Raw genomic sequence first — 20,278 nt, 5'->3', positions numbered from 1 at the left:
ACGTGTGCTCGCGCTGGAGGGGAGGGGCGGGCACCGACAATGTGCCCCGAAGCCCCGCCTCCCCTCCTGCAGCACTCACCGGTCGGCGGGCAGACGCGCCGGTCTCTCCTCGCTCTCCGGGGCTCCCTCTCGCTCCTGGGGGCCCGGGGGGGGGAAGCGGCAGTCGTCTTGGGGGACGCAGGGGCGCGGAGTAGGCTCCCGCCGCTCCCTGCATGCTCGGCTCTCTGTCTCTCCTCCACAGCTCCCCGGGCCGCCGGCCAATCAGAGCGCGGCCGGGGGAGACGTCATCAGCACAGCACAGCCCGGGCCGGCAGCCAATCAGAGCGCGGCCCGGGGGAGGGCCTCACGAGGGTCCCGTGCTGCGGCGGTGAACACGGGGGAAATCATGAGGAGAGGGCTCCCTCGATAAAGATAGCGAGGGCAAGCGAGGTCGGCACTCGCTGGGGCCTCGGGCCCCCCCACACGAACGGGGCAAATGCCGGGTGGGCACCGGCTTGGGGGATATAGCGCTCCCAGCGCTAGTAGCAGGAAGGCGGCGCCCCAAGGCGCTAGGACAGCAGGGAAGCGCTAGGCGCTCGGATAGCAGGAAAGCGCTCCCAAGCGCTAGGAGCATGAATGAAGCGCCCCAAGGCGCTAGGATAGCAGGAAAGCGCTCCCAAGCGCTAGGGCCATAGAAAGCAGAGTCCACAGGAGTTCCAGGATTTCAGTAGTCCAGGAGCAGGGCAGGGCTCAGGGAGGCAAGCCTTTCCCCTGAGCCCAAGCAGCAGCATGCCCCTGGCAGGGTTCCAGTCAGGACACGCAGGAAAAAAAGAGAGAAGAGGGCACACCCTCCTTTTATACATGAGATCCCTTTGTCTGAAAAGGGGCAGGCAGGATGAGAACCAGCTAGAACTGGTTATAAGGAATTTCCTGTTACTGGCCAGACGCACCCCAGGTGGGTGGAGCCAGCATTGTGGGGGGAAGCCCAGACCCATACAGGACACCGGCACAGCCCCTCCCTCACATCAGCATGTTAATCTCTCCATTCACAACCGGGGCAGACCCACACAGACTCCTGGAGTCAGGCTCCCCAGCTGGCTTCAGCCAATCACGCGCCAGCATACTTACTGCACCCACACACCGATGTCTAGAAGTGGCACTTCCCTTCTAGACACACACACGCCGCATGCATCATCTTATAGCATTCAATCACACGAGTCCATACATACCAGACTCGAGCCTGTACCCCTCACGCACCAGGGACTATCAGGGACACACACATTCCCCATGCATTCCTATGGGAGGGCAGTCCTCACCCATCTACCCGCACTCAGAGTGGGAATCACCATCCCCAGGTCACATTTAACAAGCAAAACTTCAGGGGTGGACCTGCCAGAAGGGCCCAGTCCAACATGCTTCAAGATTCCTTGTTCAATCTTCACCTTAATATTTTAGCCATTTGTTTAATTAATTATTTATGAGAACGCAATCACTTCCCTTCGCAAATTTAGGTATAATGTATTTGTAAAATATTTTGTGAGGTGCATATGGTCAACTCAAGCTATGTTCAGAGTTTGCGGTCCAACTTGAGTTTGTTTCACAACTGCTCACATGCCAGGTAGTTCAACAAAGACATTGACATGGACTCGGTCACAACAGACCTTTTACATTTCTACAGTGAGAATGCCAAAGCAGATCATCACACTCTGATTCTGATTTTGTTGGGAGTCTATACTACCACCTGTCTGTCTCACTGACTTCTATCTTTCCACTGATTACTTTGTGGGGACAAGTTAATCACTCCCTGAGAGTGCATAGGTTTCCAACTCTCCTCCTTATGTGCTTCAGCCCCCAATCACTGTTCTGTCCCTCATGTTGCAAGATCTTTCTCATGTGCTCCTCCCACCCCAAACTCCCTGCCTTGCCCACACTCCATGTTGCTTTTTAACTTGTGCGCTGTTCCCCTGTCCCGTGCTAACTCAGGTGTGCTGCTTTCCCCTCTACATCCGCTACCCCATGCTTCCTCTAGCCACATATTCCCCTTTGCTGCCCCACCCACCCCTCTGTTACATTTCACCCGCTAATCTGTTTCACCCCAACATCTTTTTTTATGAGGCGGGAAGCAGACGGCAAATTTTAAAAATAACTTTTCACACTATTTCTTTTTCATAATGACGCATGCATATGCCTACATCATGATGCTGCTGTTGCATCATTGCACTTAAAAAAAAATCTTTGGGGGAAACCCGCACAACATCTTGCCGATGCTGAACAGCATTGCCAAAAGGCATTGGCAAAGACAGTAGGTCCCAAAGGTCAGACATTTGTTTTTACAATGCCTGATGTTTACATCTTAACTTAAGCAAACTGGAAAGCAGTCTCGATCTTGCTGTATGTAATACAGATATCAATCACATCGTTGTGCCTACTTAACCTCCTATAAAGATGAAATTCTACTGTTGAGGACTTTAAAATTTGTTTGATGTTTTTAAAATTGAAAGACAAAGTTTGTTATAAAGGGCCACACCTCAAAACCCTAGTGTGCAATGCTTTGTAATTGAAATGATAAATTATGTGACAGAACTTTACTTTCCAATGTTCAATCTCATGGTTATCTTATCCCATCAGTGGTCACTATTATTTCCAATAATTCGCATCTGATAGAGACTACTAGCCGCGGATTCCTTAACGTAGAATTATTCCCAGGCGTGAGACTGGATCTGGAAAACTTTTTGCCACAGCATCCCTGTGCGTCGTGGGGACCGCACCACGTGACTCCGCCCTGACGTCGTCCGCGTTTGTGACATCAGCGAGGATACACAACTCCCATGACGGCGCACCTACTTCAGGTTTTTTCTCTTTTCCGCCTGCAACGAGGATCCGGTTTGTGTCCTGGCCTGTTTTCGGGCCTTCTATTCTTTTCACGCTTTGGCGTTAAGTGGAATAGTTTGCGAATGCCATAAAGTGCATAGAAAGGTAGTGATGGCTAGAACAGTCGCACATCAGACTCTTTCAATAGTCCAAAATAGTTTAGTAGGTATAAGAAAAAGAGATTACGGTGCCATTCAAGGTAATGCAAGCAACCCACTACCACGGATGCTTAACCCACAAGTATAAAATACATGTGATCAAATGTTTTGAAAAATAATCGTACCTCGGCACTCTTATATTCAAACTCGAGCAATTTTCAAAATTGGTCAAAACATGAAAAAGTCACTATTATAAATTTTACACAGGCACGGATCTCATAAGTAGAGAAACAGTTAAGATTGCCTTTCACAAAATTGTTTTTCACAAAAAGAGAACATCCAAGAAATCCAGTATGTATCGTGTTTGATTAAATATATACTGAAAAGTATTTTAGATACCACGTAACATTGAGAACCAGGTGGCAAAACAAAAAGTGTTTACAATGAGTACATGATAAATCATTATATTGAACGCATTGAGCACTATATCATCGGCCATCTCCAACTATCTAGACTGGGAAGGCCCTAGGATTAGGACCCCCCACTTGGCCGCCACATTTTGTCTATAGTGCTCAATGCGTTTGCTGTTGCTCTCGGCCATGCTAAGGCCACTTCTGAGGCTCTCCGTCGCCATGCTTGGCTACGTGATGCTGTTTTTCCTGAAAATATTAGAGAACGTCAGGTTGACCTCCCCTTTGACTGGATCCTTCTGTTTAACACTCATACGGACTCCGCCATTCAGCGTCGTCTTGCGGGGCTCCGTCCTCCTCCTCCTCCTTCTCCTTCTCCTCGGGAGGTTTGTTGATCCTCTGGGTCTTGGTGGGAGGTGTTATCCCACTTGCTCCTGGAATCTGGTGGAGTGACCGTTACACTTTCTGTGAGGTTTGCTGTGCCCTCGGGGTCCTTTGGTTGGCCCACCTCTTCAGTTGGCTGCTGGTTCAGCCCCTTTTTGGCAAGAGTGTACTTTTTGGCTGCTTACTAAGCCTTCTGTGGTTTCTGACGCAGGTTTTATAGTTTTGTTCTCTGATGCAGGATTTTCTTCCCTAAGATTGGTTCCCATACTATTTGGGACATGTCCTACCCTACGTGGGGTACTTGTAGCTATCGTATAGACCTGTCTTGCACTGGGAAGGTGTGGACTCCTCCTTGCGGGTGCCTCGCCTTTCCTGGTGTCGCTGGTGCGGTTTCTTGGTCAGCTGCGGCATTGTGCTGCAGTGTTTTTGCCCTTTGTCTGCCGTTCGGCCTGGTCCTCTGTTTGGTGTTACAGGAGGATTATTTCCTGTGTTGACGGCTTAGTTCGCCCTACTTGTTTCTCCTCTTATTTTCCGGCTGGTCGCTCTTCTTTGAGGATCAGTTCTGTCCTGAGCGGCCCCCATCTGGGTTTGTTCCGGATTTTTTCTGGCCTCGCCTTTCTTGAAGGCCGATGTGGTCTGGGCGTTCAGTTTCGTGGCGCTTGTCAGCATCCAGCTGTGCCGCCTGCTCTTCTGGTCCACGGTCAGGGGCCTTGGCGTGGAACCTGGCGTCCCTGCTTCTTGTTTCGCGGGATTCTTGTGAGACTATGTTTTTCTTCTCCCGCCTGCCTTAGTGCTGAGGCGCTGTTCTGTCTGGCCTGTTGGCTTTCAGCTGTAATGGATTCGGCTGCCCTCTCCCCTGGGTGTGTTCCGGTGGAGGGCTCTTATCTTCATTTCTACCCTTTCTCCTTGGAGTCTCTTGATTGCTCTTCTTCCTCAGTACTCTGCGTTACCTGTACCGCTAGGGCTTCCGGTGGAGGTCCCTCGTACATTGGCTGGCCTTGGGGTGTACTGGCCTCCTTTCATATTGCCTTCGCTTTCTCCTGCTTGGTGAGGGCTGGGCTTTGTCATTTTGCAACATCCCCTGTAGGGCCGGTGTTCTTCCATGAGGCTGAGGTTCTATTCTGCTTGGGAGAGGGGGGTGGGACTGGACTCTTTCCCCTATCCCTGTAACTCATCCCCTTTTGGGGAGGACTGGGCTGTTTTTCCCTGTCCCTGTGCTTGTCCCGTGTTGGGGTCTTGTATTCGCCCAAGCTGAAGAGGTCCTCTTGCAGACTCTCCTTCGCCTTGGGTATGGCTAGGGTATCTATTCTACGTTCAGGCATCTGCGGCTAGTAGTTTCTATCTAGATGTATGAGTTACTTGCCTTCGGTAACGGTGTATCTGGTAGAGCCGATTCTAGCCGCAGATTCCTTCACGATCCGCCCTGCCTCCTCGGTCTGCCCGTTCCCCGGGTGGTTGTTTTCTGCGAGTGCCTTTTCTTACTCCCTCCCTAGGGGGATGCTAGTCTTGTTGTTTGCTCCATTTCTTCTCTTCTGTTGATTGGTTGATGATTTCATGGGTGCTTCTGCGCCCCTGTACACTGGTCTCCAGTGTGGTGTCTGCTCGTTCTCTTCTCTCTTTCGTTGCTTGCACTTTTGGCTCCTTCGCAGTCCTCAGAGTTGAGGTCCCTTGGTCGGGTCTCGACCCGTAGCTCTTTTAGGAGATGTCTCTCCCTGCTGGTGTTGTCTGGGGGTGAATTGTCGTTCCTCTTCTATTCTGACCTTGATGTCCTTCTCTGTTCTGGGCTGTGGATGTAGACTTCTTCGTCTGCTGTGCAATTTTTTCACATGCTTTCTGCCCCCTGGGAGGCTGTCGTATTTGTTAGCAGGCATGCTTGCAGTAGCTGTGCTCTGTTCTTTCCTTCCATGACTTTGGGTGCCATAGTGCCTGACACTATTCTGGGTGGTGCTGTTTCACACCATTCGTTTCTTCCCTTTCTGTTAGCTGTTTCGCACACTGTTCCAGTATTCTCACAGTTTTTGTTTGTGATGGCTCCGCTTTGTGGCGCAGAAAAGTTCTCCGCAGAAAACTGATGTAGGTACGCCGGGGTGGGACTTATGTATCTTAACTGATGTCATGAACGCGGACGACATCAGGGCAGAGTCATGTGGTGCCATCCCCCCGGCGCGCAGGAATGCTGTGGCAAAAAGTTTTCCGGATCCAGTCTCACGCCTGGGGATAATTCTACTTTAAGGAATCTGCGGCTAGAATCGTCTCTACCAGATACACCATTACCGAAGTTAAGTAACTCGTACTTTCGGGTGAGTTTTGGAATATTTCGAAACCGGTTTGGATCAGATTGCTCCTACAGTAATCTAGAATCAGATATCAAAAGTACCTTTGTTTAGTTTTATTGAGAAATTCTGTGGCAATTTGAAGTAGAGTCTGGATACCATGTTTTGCGTATTGTATTGTAATTCCACTGACGAGGCGTCAATTTTTCGGCGCACAGCACGCTACTCCGGGGCCCATAGAGGATTAGTGTTGAATTAGTATAGTGAAACATGCAAGTAAATTTTAAGTGGTGGATATGTTAGTCAGTTATTTGGATTCAGAAGAATGGCAGAAGGATAGAAGAGGAAAGAAGGTTTGTGCTTATATTGTGCTTCTAACCCCTGATGGGGTGTTGAATAACTTTTTTGGGCGAGTAGCACTCTACTCTGGAAATCCATAAAAAAAAAGTGGTGAATTAATTTGAGAGGTGGATATTAGTCAGTTATTTGGAGTGCGAAGGATAGCGGAGGGATAGAAGGGAAAGAAAAGTTTGCATTCATATAGCGCCTGTGGGGGGTTGAAGCGCTTTTCTGGCGAGTAGCAGGGTACTCCGGAACCCATACAGGATTAGTGTTGAAATTAGTATAGTATAGAAGGAACTTGACTTCTACAGACTTCCATTCTTCAGGGAATGTGGCAGTGGCGACTCCCGCACAGGTGCACAAATTTCTTGCTACCATGAACCTCCTGTTCAGGCCTCAGGCTCCCGCCGCGCACCCTTGGACCCCACGGTCCCATGTCAGGATGCTGTTGAGCCGTCGGCTCCGGCGCCGCAGGAACCTACGCCGCTGGCTCCGGCCACCGCACCACAAGGTCCCAGGCTTCCGGCTCCTGCCCCAGCGCTACCCTCCGGCATATGCTCCCCAGTCCACCACAGCGTTTGCTGATTGAGTGGAAGGAGCGCCACGCTATAGTTCACCCACTTCCGGTGGGACAGTCTCGGCCGCCTTCTTTGAGTAAGAGACGGTCTAGTCTCTGATATAAAGGTGGGGTCTGAGCGGACGCTCGTTTAACAACAAGGTCAGCTGCCAGCACAAGCTAACCATATCTCTTAACTTTTAAAAACGCACTTGTTTGTTTTATCTATATTTTTTGCACTGCCGCCGAATTTTAAAACTGTTTGGGGCTGATTTGGGGGGCTCATAATTTGCTACCATAGTTTGTGACGTACCTTCCTCCTCTGTTGGGCACAAGGGGCGGTAGTTTGTGACCATCATTAGCGGGGCTTCATGAAATGTTTTAGGGCCTCCAGCCTATGCTCCCCAGTCCACCACAGCGTTTGCTGATTGAGTGGAGGGAGCGCCACGCTATAGTTCACCCACTTCCGGTGGGACAGTCTCGGCCGCCATCTTTGAGTAAGAGACGGTCTAGTCTCTAGCTCCACTCGTCATAAATGGAGGGCTAGACGCGGAAGCGCAGCGGACGCGCGCAGCGGGCGCGCCAGCGGCAAGCCCGTCTGCGCCCGTCCGCGCTCATGAAGCGATCAGCGCCAGCCACCCTGCCCATTTGGAACCAGGTAGGAGGTATTCAGCTAGACACCTACTTGATTTAAATCCCACAAACGAGTGTGATCACCCCCTAGATGTGGACAGAATCATGGGTCCATTGACATGCCTTTAAATGTAAGACCCAGTTTTTCTTCTGGGCTAAGGAGAAGAGAGTCGAGGAAGCCAAGGAAGAGGGCCCTCAGAGCCTCATTAAGGGTGGTCTGATAAATGCACATTCATTAGGCCTTCATGCCCTAGAGGTCAGGGAGTTGATTGTGGACAATGATCTGGATTTCTTGGGTATAACTGAATCCTGGCTAAAAGAGGACTCAAACCCTGATATCGCAGTTGCTTTGCCGCCAGACTTTACAATATGCAGGGTGGACAGGAAAAGTGGGAGAGGGGGAGGGGTAGCGATACTGCATAAGAAGACCTTGCCTTGGAAAGTTTTTTCGCTCCCAGGTATCAGCGGAGCTGAACATATGGGTTTCTGCTGTAGCTTTGCTCACACCTTCTCCTTCTCAGGGGTACTGGTGTATTGCCCTCCAGGTAACAGCAAGGCCTTCTTGGATTCCATCGGTGATGCGCTCAGTGAGGCTATGCTTAGGTATGCCAACTTTACACTCCTTGGTGATGTCAATTTTCACTTAGAACTCAGCGATAGCCCAGGGATTTCACCCTTTGTGGAGACGATGCAGCTGTTGGGTATGGAACAAATGGTCCAGGGGCCAACCCACAGGGCAGGGCACACGCTGGATGTAGTTTGCATCAACCTCAGTACTCTCCAGATTGGAAAGCCATCCCCACAGATCTGGTCCGACCACAGCTTCATTCCACTATATATCCCGATTCCGGGGAAGGAGCATAGAGAAGGGAAGTTAGTGGCAGGGCCTCCCAGGAAAGAGTGGCAGCGCTTGCTCACAAACAACTCGCTACAAACAGTGGTACAAGACAAGGTTCCTACTCTCACAGGGGTTCCTGGGGAGGATACTAGCAGGTTCCACGATTGGATGTCGTCGATAGGGGAGGTATTGCTTCCAGCCGGTCGTCCAGCTGGACTAAATAAAAGGAAAACCCATAGAGACCCCTGGTTCTTGAAAGAACTAGAAGAATTCCACCTGCAACCCAAGCAGTTGGAACGCAGATGGAGAAAGGGTTATGAGGAATCCAATTGTCTGATCTTTAAAAAAATTCAGGAAAAAATACCATGCAGCCATCAAGTCAGCAAAAAAGTCCTACTTTTACGATCAAATCACCAGGGCAAAACACAACCAAAAGGAGATTCTCACGATCGTAAAATCATTCACTGACTCTAAGGGGGGTACATGCTGAAATTCCCCCCTCCCAAAAGTTATGTGAAGACATTGCAATCTACTTCGACGAAAAAATTAAGGCCATTCAAAAGAATTTTGTGACCTATGACCACTTGGAGCCTTTGAAGGTACAGGGGACCTCGAATAGGGATGGCAGTGTAGGCCTCCAAGCTTTTGAACTGGCCACTCTCGCCCAGACTAAGGAAGCAATCCTGGCCTGTAAATCAGGTTCTCCTCTGGATGCTTGTCCACCTATGCTCCTACATCATATAGTCGACATCATTAGCCCGGTGATTAATGAGATTGTGAACTCCTCCTTAGCCACAGGGACAGTCCCAGACGAATGGAAATTCGCTATAGTAAAACCTTTAAAGAAGAAATCAAACGTCGACTCCTCAGATCTTACAAATTATAGACCTATATCTCTGTTACCCATTTTGGGGGAAATTACAGAGAAAATTGTATATAAGGAGCTTTCTAATTATCTAGAGGCAACACAGGCTCTTCATCCCCGCCAATCTGGCTTCCGACCAAAATACTCCAGTCGGCGCTACTTGAGATATCAGATACCATCAAATTCATTTTGATGGCAGTCCTGATCCTTCTAGACTTGTCAGCAGCGTTTGATTCGATTTCACATAAAATCTTGCTTACTAGACTAAGAACGTGTGGCATATCAGATCAGGCCTTAGCATGATCACATCTTTCTTGACTAACAGGACACAATCAATCGCGCTGGGACCATTCATGTCATCTGTACAAGTCATCACCACAGGGGTGCCGCAGGGGGCTTCTTTGAGTCCTCTGTTGTTGTTTAATGTATATATGGCCCCTCTTGTCTCTCTGATCTCTAATTATGGGATCGAGATCACGTCGTACGCCGACGATACCCAATTGATCCTTTCCCTAGATAAGACCACTACTAATGCAGAGGGAAACTTTAAAGTCTGTCTGACGGCTTTGTTGCAATGGATGAGGGAAAGCCATCTTTGTTGCAATACCAGCAAGACTGAAATCTTACCAATTGGGAAAGATAATCCCTTTCATCCAAAGGATTGGTGGCCAGACGACACCACAGCTCCGCCATCAACGATGGAAGTGGCCAAAAACTTCGGTTCGATTCTGCCCTTCCCTTCAAGCACCATGTTTTGAAACTGACCGGGACCTGTTTTGGGTTCATAAAAACTTTGAGAACGTTTTTTAATTTGATTCCCCTTGTGGCCCTCATATCATCGAGACTGGACTACTGCAATAGTCTTCTTGCAGGAACCAATAAAATCATCCTGAGGAGACTCCAGGTAGTCCAGAACGCAGCGGGCAGACTGGTTTTAGGACTACCACGCAGGGCGTCTGCTTCAGCTGCACTGAAGACCCTTCACTGGCTCCCGGTCTCTAAGAGGGTCCTGTTCAAACTTCTACTGACAACATTTAGAGCCCATCGTCATTTAGGCCCAGGATATCTTTCAGCAAGATTTAGGCTGTACACCACGACAAGAACACTAAGGTCAACCAGGGCCAACCTGCTCAGTGTTCCAGCATTTAGGCTAGTCACCAGAGGCGGAGGATCAGCGACCGTCTTGGGAGCCAAAGCCTGGAACATCATGCCCAATGAGCTTAGAGCCATCGAACATGAGGGGCAGTTCAGAAAACAGTTAAAGACGTGGATCTTTGGTCTATCAGTTGCTTGCTGCCAAAAGCTTATTTAGGCTTATGTCATTCACCTGACCGGCTGTTGATAGCGCCAGGAGACTCCGTTAGGAGTGGCAGTTTGCGCTTTATAAATTCTCATTTCATTTCAGTTCACATACGGAAGCAAGGAGGCACGCACTCCCTGCAACTATCTCAACTAGCACAAGAAATATGGAGGTGGACCATACCTCAGAACATATTCCTTGTAGCCCAACATGTCCCAGGAGTACATAATACTATAGCGGATCTGTTAAGTCGTCAAAACACAACAGACCCACGAGTGGGAACTTCATACGCAAGTTCTTCAGCCATTCTTTCAGATGTGGGGACAACCTCAGATAGACCTCTTTGCCACCCGCGAAAACGCAAAATGCCCAAGCTTCGCCGCCAGATATCCACACCCACTGTCCAAAGGCAATGCGATATGGATGAATTGGTCAAACAGATTTGCGTACGCTTTTCCACCTCTACCACTCATGCCACTAATAGTACGCAAACTACAGCAGCATTCTCTGACCCTCATCCTAGTTGCTCCAACGTGGGCCAGGCAACCGTGGTACACCACACTGCTACAACTGTCTGTGGTACCACACCAAAAACTGCACCTGTCTCCACACCTCTTAACACAGAACCATGGAGAGATCCGACACCCGGACCCAGCTCAGCTCAACCTTGCGATCTGGCTCCTTAAGTCCTAGAATTTGGATATCTGAACCTTCCTCCAGACTGCATGAATGTCATTAGAGAAGCTAGACGGCCTACCACTAGGGCATGTTATGCAGCCAAGTGGAAACGATTTGTAATTTATTGTCATAACAACAACATTAATCCCTTAGATGTGGCTGTTCAACACATCATAGGTTACTTACTGCATCTTTAAAGATGTAACTTAGCCTATACGTCTATTAGACTACATCTTGCTGCAATAGCAGCATATCTGCAAAACAGACAACATCAATCTCTGTTCAGAGTGCCTGCCATTAAAGCCTTTATGGAAGGCCTTAAAAGAATAATTCCTCCCAGAGTACCACCTTCACCTGTATGGAATTTAAACGTCGTTCTCACACGGCTAATGGGGCCTCCCTTCGAACCCCTGCACAAATGTGAATTACAATTTTTAACCTGGAAGGTTGCGTTCCTAGTAGCTATTACCTCCCTGCGCAGAGTTAGTGAACTACAAGCATTAACCATTCAAGAACCCTTTTTGCAAAAGCATCAAAATAAGGTTGTTCTGCCTACCAATCCAAAAGTCCTGCCTAAAGTCATTTCTCCATTCCATCTCAATCAATCTGTGGAACTGCCTGTTTTCTTCTCGCAACCACAGTCAGTAGCAGAAAGAGCTCTTCACACTTTAGATGTCAAAAGAGCGTTGCTATACTACATAGAAAGAACACAACCCTTTCGTAAGACAAAACAACTTTTTGTGTCTTTCTCACCACCACACAAGGGCAATCCCATTTCAAAATCTGGAATAGCTAGATGGATTGTCCAATGCATACAGATTTGTTACCTCAAAGCTAAACGTACGCTATCTGTTCCTCCTAAAGCCCACTCTACCAGAAAGATAGGGGCTTCAATGGCATTTTTAGGGAACATTCCCTTAGACGACATCTGCAGAGCAGCCACATGGGCTACACCGCACACATTTACAAAACACTATTGTGTAGATGTGAAAACAAAACAACAAGCTAATGTGGGCCAGGCTGTTCTCAAAACATTATTCCAAACTACTGCAACAGATAGGGGTGGTCGCCGCTAAGAGTGGGTACTGCTATATAATCTATGCATAGTGTACAATCTGCAGCGCATATGCCTCGAACGGAAAATGCTACTTACCAGTATGCATCTGTTCTTGGCATGTAGAGCTGCAGTTGTACACGCCCCCCCCCGGCTACCCTTGTCTGTTCCAGTATTATCTTAATTAGATACAAATTACACAGGCATCTTTCCTGTACTTGCAAAGGTCCATCATTTCCCTAATGGCGAAAAACAATCTGGGGATGAAGCCGATGCCCATGCGCAATGTGGTCCTAAGGAGGAGTCTCCTATCTCGTGACTTCAAAGAACTTTTCAGGACAACAACAAACTGCAAACATCCGGGCCCAACAGGTGGCGATCTATGCATAGTGTACAACTCTGCAGAACAGATGCATACTGGTAAGTAGCATTTTCCTTACCTGGTATTGTACATTCTTCACTTCTAACAATCAGGGCCAAAACATATCTGAACATGAATACACAACAGCAGGTATCCATGTTATCCGCATCCCAATGACTGTGTTTATCCTGATATTGTAGCCTACTAAGACCTCAGTGCTCCATCCAAAATGCTTCAATAAAAATATTACATGTACCAAGTTTCTTTAAAATATGACCTTATTTCCACTGGTTGATTTTCTTACTTTTGCTTTTTTAGGCTGTTCATGACAACCAGATACTCATCGTCATTGGTGAGACGGGATCTGGCAAAACTACCCAAATTACGCAGTACCTGGCTGAAGCAGGTTACACATCCAGAGGGAAAATAGGCTGCACCCAGCCTAGACGAGTGGCTGCAATGTCCGTCGCTAAGAGAGTGTCTGAAGAGTACGGTTGCTGCTTAGGACAAGAGGTACAATTGTTTTCAGGGCGAAAATAGCACAAGGACTTTTCAGTACCTGCGCCTCTGCTGTGATGTTTAAATGACTGGCCTTAAAACTGGGGGCCAGGGCTCTGACCTTAGCTTCACTTCTTGACCAAAATTGTGTGATCATGGGGAAAGTATATTGTTTTTTGGTTCATAGGAAAAATTGTAACATTTTTCTTTTACAGCCTATACAGTCATTCTCATGCCTCACTGCTTGCTTTAGAAACTGTCTTCAGATACCTCTGAGGCATGAGCAGCCTTGACTATTGAAAACTGTTTTCTCATTTCCTGTCTCCTTCACTGTTTGTTTCTGTTTCAAGGTTGGTTATACCATTCGATTTGAAGACTGCACAAGCCCTGAGACTGTTATAAAGTACATGACTGACGGCATGTTATTGAGAGAGTGCCTGATCGACCCTGACCTGACCCAGTATGCCATCATTATGCTGGACGAAGCCCATGAGAGGACAATTCACACTGATGTGCTCTTTGGACTGCTGAAAAAGGTACTCAATAGTTATTATGTTTACAGCAATTTTCCTCACCAGAGAATGGTTTCCTTTGGGGATTGTACACCTGTGACTTTTAAATATAGTACTTCTCCTGTTCTGGTGGCTAGCCGCTTTCCAATGCCAATTGAATTTTATGTTTTCTGTAAAGGGATTTCCTGGAAGCACTCTTTTCTTACAGAAGTCTGCTTTAGGAACGCCACATTGTGACCATCACCAACCATTATTACCAGCAATTATTTATCACTCCTTTTAGACAAGCTAACTTTCTTGTAGTTATAAACAGTCCTGAAAAGTCAATTGACATGTTACTTTTGCCTGACATGGCCACTATCAGTTATAGCCTGGAAAATGATTGGCCCCCTCTAATGAAGGATGGTTAACAGCGTTATAATAGTTTGTGGATTTGTGATTACTGTGCATGATTCAGAAACCTATTGTGTTACAGCAAGTTGAACAGCTTTGTAACAGAAACCGCACACTTGTGTGTAACCCTATCAGGTAATGAGAAAGTGAAATGGAGTTGGCCTTTTTAGTAGTAGTATTCTTTTCAATTACATTTTTAGTGTTAAAATATCATGTTACAGGACCAGCTTAAATCCAGTGCAGCTTAATTTTAAAAACTAATACTTACATAAATTAATCAAAAAGCATATCCTCAACATCAATAAAGATTTCATGGGGATTGTCTATAGATTCCTTTGCCAATTTGGTAGCATGAAGCACATTATAAACGGTCATCATTTTTCTGACGTCTGCTTGATCTCTGCTGTCCCCCTTTTTCATCAGTTATCTCTCATTCCAAAATCTCTGGGGGGGAAAAAAAACATGCATTGTTTTGATTATTCAGCTTTGTGAATGGAGACATGGGTAGATTCTTCTCTTCCTTAGCTGAACCTGGGTATCAACAATAAACATCAAAAAATAAAACACAACATCTTCTAGGGATCATTCCCTTTCTTGTAGCTCAGTTTTCCGTTGCCTGTATTAGACATTAAGACAAAGTCTCCAATGTATAGTTAAATGGAAAGGGGAAGGATGCAGTACTCTATTAGAAAGCTGTCTGATAAGTTGTCAAGTTTAAAGCTGTATGTCCGTGCCATTACTTACTCTTCACCAATCAGGCACCATAAAGCATGAGCAAACCTTCAGTTTTTGCAAGATTTATGATGTGTTTTTTTTAATAGTGCTGGCTACTCCGATGAGGCATTGAATTGCTTTTGTGGATGTGTAGCACACTCTTGCATTTGCACCCAATATTAGTGATTAGTTTGTGCATAATGGTTACAGTTTATCAAGCTGTTTATCATCCACATGTCATGCAGTTTAATATTTTCATCCAAGTATATTAGGCACCTGAAAAAGTGCCTCTTTTGCCAAGGGTAGCTCCTACCATTTGCCTGATTTTTATATGGGTTCGATTGCAGTGCACAGGGTCCCTGTCAACCAGGTCCCATGTGCCAGTGTTTCTTCCCTAAACACGATCCCATAGTTGGTCCTTCAGGCCCTGTGTAAGCCCCCAGTATATGGTACCTCTGTACCAAGGGTATTGAGACTGAAGAGGATCCCCTTAGGACCAGTCACCTTGGCCATGCACAGCCGAATCAGCATGCATTGCTTGGTGCAGACAAAATGACAGTTGACATGGCACACTGCCTGTGTGCCATGCCAACTAGCTCTGCCTAAGATCTATGTTACCCCTCTAGCAGGCCTTACCAGCCCTAAGGCCGGTTGCACTAGGTGTTGGCATATCTGCATGAGCAGTTATGCCTGTACAATATTAGGGTCTATTCCTTAATATTGTAAGTTCCAGGGAAGCCATAGAGAGTACATGCTCTCTGGGAACAGAAACAATTCACATCCTGGGCAGCGGTGTCACACCTCACCCCCCTTGATGGGCCAGTGCTCCAAGGGGAGGCTTGCTGCCTTTGTAATGCACCCCCCCACCCCCCTCAGCTGCTAGCAACAGATGGCAGCTCCCAGTTTACACCCCATTTTTGGGCGGGAAAACTGGTGGTAAGACTTAAAGTGGGTAGGAGGAGTGCCCACCTTTGCCAACTCCACCCCTTATGTAGAGGAGGCAAAGTTAAGCACACTTTTCAGTCCCCTCCATCTTGAAGATGAGGGCATCTGTCTGCAATCTGTGGGATTCTCCAATCTGTGGGAGGGGTATGGACCTTCCCTGGCAGCCACAGGAGGGTGGCATAATAAGGGGTGCAGTCATCCCAGGTAAGGTGCCCATTGACCCTACTACTCCCCTAAAACGCCCCCTATATTTAGTATTAAGGAGTCTCCCCAGACCTAGAAGTGAGATTCCTGCAACCTATGAAGAAAAAGAACGAAGATGATGCTGTGAAACAAAGCCTGAGGACAACCAATGACTTGGCCCCAGCCCTATCATCCTGTCTCCAGCATTAAAGACTCTGCAAAGATGCCGATGCCCATCCTGTGGCCAGCGACTTCAAGAAATCCGAGGCAGACTGCCTGCTCTTAAACAAAGACCAGATCTTCCAAGGACAGCGGCATTTTCCAGAAGAATCTAACACAAAGGACTCTGGTGCCCTGCGGATCTGCAACTCCTGCCCACTCTGCAACCGACACCTACGGCCCAATTCCAGGTGGCCCACCGAACCAGAACAGGTTCCCTAGTGATTCTGACCTCAAGCCCAGAGTTGGCTGATACATCCTGGACTCCACGATAACACCTGCAGCCTGAATCCAGAGGCTCCCCCTGAACGCAACCGGCTCCGGTAAGAAGACTCCGACATCTAAAGGCAACCCTGCACCCGAAGCCCCTGAGCATTGGTGAGCTCACTTGACAGTGGGCCTATGAATCCCTACATCTCTACTTACCTCTGCTGTCGTTGGTCTCCTTCCTGCAAGCTCATGTACAACACCTGCTGACTGTTTGTTGAAAGCAGAATCCCCTTTGAAAAGCATTGGATGCCCAATAAATTTGCTCCTTGCACACGGCTGGCCCTGTGCCGCTGGTGGTGTATGTTTGGTGCTGCTTTGTGGATCCATCTGTGCTTGACATAACTCCCAAAACTTGTCCCTTGCAACCGATATACTTACCTGCAAGCAGTGTGGCTACAAGCACCCCCAGTCTCCTGTGAAACTCCAAATTTGACCTCTGCACCCATCCTCCCCAGTGTCACTGGTGGTGTAGTTTTGGTACTCACCTGACCCTTGCCCCTCGCTGATCTTTGGGCCTGAAGACTGGAATTTTAAGTTGTGACCTTAACTGTATAACAGTATTATTGTTGTCCTACATAGGATAACATTGAACTGTTCATAAATTGCACTGTCGACTTTTGAAATTGAGAAGTATTTCTATTTAAAACGTACTTACCTGATTGCTAGGATCTTGGTCTTAAAGTAAAGTACAAACAAAGCTTATTTTTCTAAAATTGGTGTGGATCTCATTTTTGAGTCGTGTGTCCAGTATTGGGCAATGTTGTGCAATATCCGGCTGGCTCGAATGGAAGGCCGAGCTTTTTAGGTCTTGCCTGAGCCTGCGTGCAGGCGCTGCTCGGCGAGACTTTATGTAAGGGCTTTTCCACTCTAAACACACGCTTGTGCTTGTGCTTTACCCGCAATTGGCCTTTGCATGCGTCTTTCAAAGAAAGACCGTGAGCAATTGGGCCAAGGCGAGTGCATGTCCTGCCTTCTTTGTCTCTTGGCCTAGGGTCCACTGGTGCGAGCAGCAGCTTGGCCCGGGTGCCAGCTGTTTTTAATTATCTTCTGCGGCTCGCAGTGTGCCAGATGGAGGTCATGCTGCATTCCAGTCTCAGGTTACATGTTTTGTCTGCTGGTCAATAAGTCGTTTTTACTTGTAATTGCCCGGGTTTAGAGGAGGCGAGGCTGGCTGAAGTGTTGTAATTAATAAGGGCTGAGCCCGGAGCAGGGCTTTCCAATAGACTTTGCCGCCTATGCGATGAAGCTGTTTTTTATCAATCAGCATCCCGTTGTTTTCATGTGTGTATTTTTTGCTAACTAGGCATCCAAAGCCAACAGGACAAAATCTTTTACCGTACAGCCCTGATGCCTTTCAAGTGCTTGTATTGTTCTGGGGATTTCACTATTGTTGCAGCAGCACGTGTTATGGGTCTCTTTATAACTATTTAAGCATCCGATACAAACCGGGTAAACACTATTAAAGTGGGGCCCCGTAACAATCTTGATCTTGATCTTACATTTAGCAAAAAATTAGTGTTGCAACAGCACACATTTTCAGTGTGTATTTTTACTATTTATTTATAACTATGTTGCCATCCAATACCATCAGCATTAACAGTTTTACAGTGCCGGCGTGATACCTTTAAAGTACTTTTTCACGCAGCATCCCATTTACTGTGCCTTCCTGTTGATTTGCATTCCTTTAACAATCAAACATACATTTGACGACAAAATAGTGTTGCAGCATGCTCATTTTATGTGTGTATTTTTACTATTTCAGCATTCCATGCCAACAGGCTAAAAACCTTTACTGATTGCAAAGATAACTTTCCCTGCCATCCTCCTCTCTCCCCTCTACCTCTCCTCTCTCCCCTCTGCCTCTCCCTTTCTTTCAAAACAGTGTATCTCCGGTCCTCCTTTCCCCTCTGCCTCTTCACTTTCTCGGAAAACATCAATAAAAGCACTTTTTAAACATAATACTGGGCATCCAGTATTAGACAGTTTCTCTCTGGTCCTCCTTTCCCCTCTGCCTCTTCTCTTTCCCACCATCCCCTTCTATCCTTCTCTCAATACCACATAATTATATGCCACATAATTACACTGCACTCAATGCAACATGCACGCCACATAATTACACTCTACTCAATGCAACATAAATGCACTCCACTTAATACCGCTCAGTGCCACATAATTACATGCCACATAAGTACACCTTACTCAATTAAACAAAAATACTTTCCATATAATACCGATCAGTGCCACATTACACGCCACATATTTAAACTACTCAATGCAACCGAAAAAAACTCCACATAATACCACTCAGTACCACATAATTACACTCTATTCAGTGCAACATAAATACACTCCACATAATATCACTCAGTGTGACAGTTACACGCCACATAATTACTCTACTCAATGCAACATATAAACACCCCACATACCACTTAGTACCACATAATTACAAGCCACATAACACTCTACCCAATGCAACATAAATACAATCCACATAGTACCACTCAGTGCCACATAATTACATGCCACATAATTACAATACTCAATGCAACATAAATACACTCCAAATAATACCACTCAATGCTACATAATTAGACGCCAATAGGAAAGAAGAACCAATTAAAAAGATGTTTTTCAGGTGCATACTTCTAACCGCAGATCCTTCACTTTTTGAATATCCCCAGGCGGCAGACTGGATCCACATCGGTAACCGGTGTGGGAGGCATGATTCCACCCTTCTTAAGCGAACTTCGTGGGGTCACTGGTCTTTCTGGTGCCAGCCTTCTCGGCCGGGGCAACACAAAATGGTTGCTGACGACCAGAGACACATTTCAGCCCGCCTGCTGCTGAGCCAAGCTCGAGCAGGAGAAGGCAGGACACTAGGCATCCTGTCACAGGGAGGTGCGACCACCTCCCAGACAGGATTTAGTGTATTGGGAGTGGGTGGGTGCACTTCCAAAGTGCCTGAAAGTCTGCACCTGGGGCACATTTGGTGTCCCTGTGCATTGTCCAGCTCAAACCCGTTCTGGGAGCAGTTTGCTCCTGCTCTGGCGTGAAACTGGACAAAGGACATTGGAGTAACCTCCACTCTGTCCTGACTCTCCCCTACCAGGGTCTCCTGAATCTGTCCAACCCTCTCTTGTGGGTACATAAGGGCTTACCTGGCTGTAAGACTTTAGATTTTACGTGGACAAGATTCTGCAAGAAGAAACCACTGACCTTCGAATGTCTGGACACTCTGGATTTCGACTGGGCCCGACTTCGTCTCCCTCTCCGTCCAAAGCATTGTCTGTGCCCTTGCACCATACAGGCTCCGTGCAGGACCTGTGGAGCACTAAGGACAACTGAAGAATCTCCCTTGGGGTGAAGGAGTCACTTCCCTGCATTCGCAGGCACCGTAACACAACTGACAGGTCTGCTGATCCTGAGCCCCTGCGGACTCGAAGGCTCCAGCAACACAGGAGGGGGGTTCTGAAGTTCCTTGAGGTTGAGCTGCCCTCTCACCGAGTTTGAGGCCAGTATGCCTCGTGGGGACCGCATAACCCGAACCTCTGTGCACTGGGTACTTTTGAAAGTGCACATGCTTGTTGGCAATTCCCGAGCGAATGCATTGGACTCCGTGTAGTCCTGACCCCGAGCAGTATTTCCACCAAAGAACTCCGGCCTCCTCGCACTGAGTGCTCTGTGGGTTGGTACTTTGTGATCGTGCTCGAGATCCCCTCACAACTCCTGGTCATTCGGCCTGTGGGTCTGACTAAGGGTCATCTTGAATTCTGTTGGGCTTTCCTGGTTGCTCCAGATGTGCCCTGACTCCCCATTGCTTGGTGAGTCCCCTGGACCTTGCTGGTCCACACTGTAACCTGCTTGACCTTCCTGCGTGGGTTGCTGTTGCCAAGGCTTGT

The 20,278-nt window shown here is 47.5% G+C and overlaps 1 protein-coding gene across 1 annotated transcript in view; it reads left to right on the top strand.

Moving 5' to 3' along the window:
• DHX8 (DEAH-box helicase 8) overlaps positions 1 to 20,278 on the top strand; it is a 276,052-nt gene that overhangs the window by 133,036 nt on the left and 122,738 nt on the right. The window contains exons 13-14 of the mRNA XM_078645297.1: positions 12,961 to 13,155; positions 13,491 to 13,676. Of these exons, the coding sequence (XP_078501423.1) occupies positions 12,961 to 13,155; positions 13,491 to 13,676 (381 nt within the window). The remainder of the gene's footprint in view (positions 1 to 12,960; positions 13,156 to 13,490; positions 13,677 to 20,278) is intronic.

Source organism: Lissotriton helveticus, chromosome 5_1 (assembly GCF_964261635.1).
Source record: "Lissotriton helveticus chromosome 5_1, aLisHel1.1, whole genome shotgun sequence".
In the NCBI taxonomy this organism is placed as follows: Eukaryota; Metazoa; Chordata; class Amphibia; order Caudata; family Salamandridae; genus Lissotriton; species Lissotriton helveticus.
This window is presented reverse-complemented; position numbering and strand designations above follow the sequence as displayed.